Source organism: Electrona antarctica, assembly GCF_951216825.1.
Source record: "Electrona antarctica genome assembly, contig: scaffold_170, whole genome shotgun sequence".
Classification (NCBI taxonomy): Eukaryota; Metazoa; Chordata; class Actinopteri; order Myctophiformes; family Myctophidae; genus Electrona; species Electrona antarctica.
Window position 1 is genome coordinate 1054 of NW_027637774.1, and position 6447 is coordinate 7500.

At 45.5% G+C, this 6447-nt stretch overlaps 1 protein-coding gene across 1 annotated transcript in view; it reads left to right on the forward strand.

Moving 5' to 3' along the window:
• Window positions 1–202: 202 nt before the first annotated feature.
• Window positions 203–6447, forward strand: part of LOC306918660 (glutamate receptor ionotropic, delta-1-like) — a gene marked incomplete at its 3' end in the record, with an annotated part of 22817 nt that continues 16572 nt past the window's right edge. The window contains exons 1-5 of the mRNA XM_079531546.1: window positions 203–303; window positions 1552–1653; window positions 2066–2188; window positions 3552–3626; window positions 4020–4090. Coding sequence (XP_079387672.1) covers window positions 226–303; window positions 1552–1653; window positions 2066–2188; window positions 3552–3626; window positions 4020–4090 — 449 coding nt within the window. The 5' untranslated portion in view covers window positions 203–225. The remainder of the gene's footprint in view (window positions 304–1551; window positions 1654–2065; window positions 2189–3551; window positions 3627–4019; window positions 4091–6447) is intronic.

Sequence of the window (6447 nt, forward strand, 5' to 3'; positions counted from 1 at the left end):
AGACAGAACACAGGAATATACACATTATGGCCCACAGGGCCATAACAGAGAGAGAGCTGGTTGGAGACAACACGTTCAATGCTTTTAGACAGAAATTAAAGGAGTGATACCGTTCTGTAGTTCTTGACATCTGAGGGGTCAAGGGTTGATTTCTTGAGGAGTGGCGTTACTCTGGCTGACTTGAGGGCAGATGGGACGCAGCCTGAGGTTACTGAGGTGTTGATAATGGAGGTGATGAAGGGGAGCAGATCAGGTGCGGTGGTCTGGAAGATTGGAGGCGGGACGGGGTCGAGAGGACAGGTGGTAGGTCTAGTGGATGTCACTAGTTTTAGGACCTCGTCTGGGGATAGAGGAGAGAAGGAGGACATGCATGGTATGTTGGGGTTAGTTTTGGTTGAGTCAAGCGCTTCGTTATGGGGGAAGTAGTCGTAAGTAGTAGTAGTACATGTTGCATTCGTGGTCTGGAGAGGGCAGTTGTTTTACAGACGGGTAAAAGGGCAGTTGTTTTACAGACGGGTAAAAGGGCAGTTGTTTTACAGAGGGGTAAAGGGGCAGTTGTTTTACAGACGGGGTAAAAGGGCAGTTGTTTTACAGACGGGTAAAAGGGCAGTTGTTTTACAGACGGGTAAAAGGGCAGTTGTTTTACAGAGGGGTAAAGGGGCAGTTGTTTTACAGACGGGGTAAAAGGGCAGTTGTTTTACAGACGGGTAAAAGGGCAGTTGTTTTACAGACGGGGTAAAAGGGCAGTTGTTTTACAGACGGGTAAAAGGGCAGTTGTTTTACAGACGGGTAAAAGGGCAGTTGTTTTACAGACGGGTAAAAGGGCAGTTGTTTTACAGACGGGGTAAAAGGGCAGTTGTTTTACAGACGGGTAAAAGGGCAGTTGTTTTACAGACGGGGTAAAAGGCAGTTGTTTTACAGACGGGTAAAAGGGCAGTTGTTTTACAGACGGGTAAAAGGGCAGTTGTTTTACAGACGGGTAAAAGGGCAGTTGTTTTACAGACGGGTAAAAGGGCAGTTGTTTTACAGACTGGTAAAAGGGCAGTTGTTTTACAGACGGGTAAAAGGGCAGGGGCTGAAGCCCCCTTGTTGCACGCCCTGCTCCTCAGGATCTGTTTATGGTCCATTAACATTAAGTCTGCTTTGTCGCTTGTCTGATCCCATGTGAACGCAGCATGACCGGCAATAACATTGATAACAAATACCCCCCCCCCCCTCTCTCTCTCTCCCCCCCTCTCTCTCTCTCTCTCTCTCTCTGTCTCTATCTCTCTCCCTCTCTCTCTCTCTCTCTCTCTCTCTCTCTCTCTCTCTCTCTCTGTCTCTATCTCTCTCTCTCCCCCTCTCTCTCTCCCCCTCTCTCTCTCTCTGTCTCTCTCTCTCCCTCTCCCTCTCTCTCTCTCTCTCTCTCTCTCTCTCTCTCTCTGTCTCTATCTCTCTCTCTCCCCCTCTCTCTCTCCCCCTCCCTCTCTCTCTCTCTCTCCTCTCCCTCTGCTCTCTCTCTCTCTCTCTCTGTCTCTATCTCTCTCCCTCTCCCTCTCTCTCTCTCTTCAGTTAGCTACATGGGACTCTATCGACGGTCTGAACGGCAGCTTGAAGGAGACTCGCATCGAGAGCGGAATGAAAGGCCTGACCCTCCGAGTGGCCACCTTACTGGTATGACCTATGACCTCTATGACCTCTATGACCTCTGACCTCTATGACCTCTGAACCTCTATGACCCTCCTAGTGGTCACCTTACTGGTATGACCTCTGACCTCTATGAACCTCCGAGTGGTCACCTTACCGGTATGTCCTATGACCTCTGAACCTCTATGACCCTGGGTGTGGTCACCTTACTGGTATGACCTCTGAACTATGACCTCTATGACCTCTATGACTTTACTGTATTTGTTTACTTGGTCGAGGCAGAGCATATTAAAGGTATATTCAGTGATTTCACTTAATTAAAACAAGAAAAAAGTATACATATACAAACGTATACAGTGTGTATGTATGTGTATATATATATATATATATATATATATATATATATATATATATATTGTTTTTGTCTCCCGGCCACCAGGAGGAGCCCTTCGTGATGGTAGCAGAGAACATTCTGGGTCAGCCTAAACGCTACAAAGGTTTCTCTGTGGACGTCCTGGACGCTCTGGCCAGGCTGCTGGGCTTCAGCTACGACATTTACCAGGTGACCTTTCACCCCTACGACCTCTCACCTCTAAAGAGGGCCTTTACCAGGTGGCCTTTAACCCCTACGACCTCACACCTCTAAAGAGGGCCTTTACCAGGTGGCCTTTAACCCCTACGACCTCTCACCTCTAAAGAGGGCCTTTACCAGGTGACCTTTAACCCCCACGACCTCTCACCTCTAAAGAGGGCCTTTACCAGGTGACCTTTAACCCCTACGACCTCTCACCTCTAAAGAGGACCTTTACCAGGTGACCTTTAACCCCTACGACCTCTCACCTCTAAAGAGGGCCTTTACCAGGTGACCTTTAACCCCTACGACCTCTCACCTCTAAAGAGGGCCTTTACCAGGTGACCTTTAACCCCTACGACCTCTCACCTCTAAAGAGGGGCCTTTACCAGGTGGCCTTTAACCCCTACGACCTCACACCTCTAAAGATGACATTTACCAGGTTGTTTGATTGCCCTCCCTCCCCACAATCAAACACAAGTGTTTGGGGATACCACGTGACTTCCATTGGAAAAGCATTGGGCGGCCATGAAACACAGGCAGAGCACAGAACGTTTGTCCTTTGTGTGTACGAAGCCATGAAACACAGGCAGAGCACAGAACATGTGTCCTTGATGTGTGTACGAAGCCAAGAAACACAGGCAGAGCACAGAACATGTGTCCTTTATGTGTGTACGAAGCCTGTGACCTTTTTGGGCTGAGGAATCCATAATTATGTTAATTTAATGATTTGCATTTCTGATCCAAGATGGCCGCCAATTATCAGCATTGATTTTTCAACCTTGTGGTAGAACCTTCATATTAGGCTCCAATGACAGATCTGCATATATTAGTCATATTTATGAATAAATATATTTATTCAGTGTCAGACAGTGATGTATTTTCTATATTTCCAGGTATCAGACAGTAAATATGATGTATTTTATATATTTATAGGTGTCCAGGTGTCAGACAGTAAATATGATGTATTTTATATATTTATATGTGTCCTGGTGTCAGACAGTAAATATGATGTATGTTATATATTTATAGGTGTCCAGGTGTCGGACAGTAAATATGATGTATTTTATATATTTATAGGTGTCCAGGTATCAGACAGTAAATATGATGTATTTTATATATGTATAGGTGTCCAGGTATCAGACAGTAAATATGATGTATTTTATATATTTCCAGGTGTCAGACAGTAAATATGATGTATTTTATATATTTCCAGGTGTCAGACAGTAAATATGATGTATTTTATATATTTTATATATTTCCAGGTGTCAGACAGTAAATATGATGTATTTTATATATTTTATATATTTCCAGGTGTCAGACAGTAAATATGATGTATTTTATATATTTCCAGGTGTCAGACAGTAAATATGGATCTCAGCTTCCAAACGGATCGTGGAACGGCATGATTGGTGACCTCATCAATAAGGTATGACGCACACGCACGCACGCACGCACGCACACACACACACACGTTCCTGCACAGATGCAGGCTAACCGATGTGACTCACCACACCGTCATGCACGCACGCACGCACGCACGCACGCACACAGACACACACGTTGCATTATTCATGAGCTTAATTGTTAACATGTGTTGATGTTGATCTGCATCAGAACAACACATGTTGCATGAATGTTTAATGATTCATTGTGCATAATGTAATGTTTAATGATTAATGTATTCATTCTTGTAATGTGCTCTCCCAGAAAGCATACATGTTTAATGTTGAATGAATTATTGCAATGTTTAACGTATTCCTTCTTCATGATGTAATGTTTAATGTATTATTTTACAGTGTAATGTTCTCTCCTCTCCCAGAAAGCAGACCTCGCTGTCTCAGCCATCACCATCACTCCAGAGAGAGAGAGCGTGGTGGACTTCACTAAACGGTATCTGTCTGTCTGTCTGTCTGTCTGTCTGTCTGTCTGTCTGTCTGTCTGTCTGTCTGTCTGTCTGTCTGTCTGTCTGTCATGACATCACGTGACATTGTCATGACATCACGTGACATCATCAGGGAGGGAGATCCCTGATGTCATCGATATTGGCCAGCAACTCTACATCTGACCTCAAACCCTTAGATCTCCTGTCCATTTAAACTCTAGACGGGCCTGTTGACTGATACCTGTCCAAGATGAACAGCTCATCAGAGATAGTTCTATCTCCTTTGTATCCTCCAGAGAGGATGATACGATCTCCCACAATGCAACAGCACATATTACGCATTGGACATGGTCCTTTCCCCTTGGGCTCAACCTTCTTCCAGGAGAAGGTCTCTGGACTGAATTTCCAAACATCATTTAAGGTCTGGTTATAGTTCCAGCCACCAAATATGTACAGCTCTCCATTGTAGTTAAATGCTGAATGATAACAGCGTCTTTCTGGTAGAAGTTGTGCAGAAGGTGTTCTCATCCAGTCGTTGGTCTCTGTGTCAAACACTCTGATGCTGTTGTAGACCTGGTACCCATAGCCCCCAAATACAAACATCTTCTTCCCGATGATGGTAGCAGAGTGACCATATGAAGCAGGAGGTTGAGTTCCTCTGGTGTTAATAAAGACCAGACCATTGTGCTGGTGTCCAACTTGTACATGTCATTATAGTATCCAGTCAGCTTGGTTTCTCCTCCATGGATAAACATGACCTTCTCCAACACACAGGCTGAGTGGTGGTACCTCTTCTCTGGAACAGTCCCAGAAACTCTGGGTTTGAACCATCTGTGGGCGTCAACATCAAATGCATAAAGCGCACGGTAGATCCTTCCTTTCCGTTTCCTTTCCCCTCCCCATATGAAGACGGCATCTTCTACCAGAACAGCCGTGTGTCCCTCACGGCGATGTTTTCCTCTTCCAGTCGTCGCTGGTGTCAACGTCTCCCAGCGCAAAGACACTGTGTTGAAGACGTGCACCTCAGTCTGCCCCGTGTCGTCGTCACAGTATCCTCCAAAGTAATAAACCTTTTGCTCCAATGAAACAGCAGCATAAGACGGTCCTCCTGGTCCTCCCTTCAGGTGGACCGTCCAGCGGGACATTTCTCTCACACCGTAGATCAAACTGGACTCTGTCCAGTCTTTCTCTGTAAACGTCTCGGTGCCACAGACGTTTTGGCAAAATCCACAAAGCCGATGAAGTGGGTCGCTGTTAGCCGATGGGGGAAGCTGGTGGCGTTGGGCTAATGTAGCAGATTGAACGTCAGTTAGCCGATGGGGGAAGTCGGTGGCGTTGGGCTAATGTAGCAGATTGAACGTCAGTTAGCCGATGGGGGAAGCTGGTGGCGGTGGGCTAATGTAGCAGATTGAATGTCAGTTAGCCGATGGGGGAAGCCGGTGGCGTTGGGCTAATGTAGCAGATTGAATGTCAGTCACAGTGCTGACAGAGTATCTCCAGGTGGAAGTGTCTTCAGGGATTCGTCGGTAAAAAGTCGCTTAATGACGTCGAGTTCACTTGAAGATTCATTTTTAAAGGCCCTGCCCCCTGGTGGTCGTGATGACGACATGGTGATGTCGTTGCGTGAGGATGTCACTGCCCCGGATTACCCAATGGCGTTGCTGCGACGGACCGCCCCGCCGTTAATTGAAGCACTTCAACATCAGGACCTCCGAGGTTTCCACCCGACAGAGATGGTATACAGCAACATAAAAATCACACCTGTGTGAAGTGAGGTGCGCTCTTATCATCTTACAACATCGAGGAGGGAATTCTAACTCATGTTGCTATGATTAGGTGATGTAATGATGATGTAATGATGATGTGATGTAATGATGATGTAATGATGATGCAAAACAAATGGTGACAAAACAAACATTCAATTCTCTTTATTGTCAATAGCGTTTTTAAAACAAACAATTAAACTTGTAGGGTTAGGAGGGGCTAGCGACCCTCAAAAATCACACCTGTGTGAAGTGAGTGGCGCTCTTATCATCATACATCACCCAACCTGCAGAACCTCTCCATAATTACTCACCATCTATTCTAGAACTTAATGATAATAATATTAACGATAAATATATACATAATTAGCCAATTAGCCGATTTGCTCAGACACGTATGACGTAAATTCTCATTTCATTGTCAATGGCAAATGGGACACGAGTTATTACAAAAAGCTGTATATAGGCCCCTCAAAAATCACACCATCACATTCCGTGCTCAGCCAATGAAACCATCTGTGGGGTCTATCCATCCATCCATCTTCAACCGCTTATCCGTAGTCGGGTCGCGGGGGCAACTCCAGACTTCCCTCTCCAGGGCA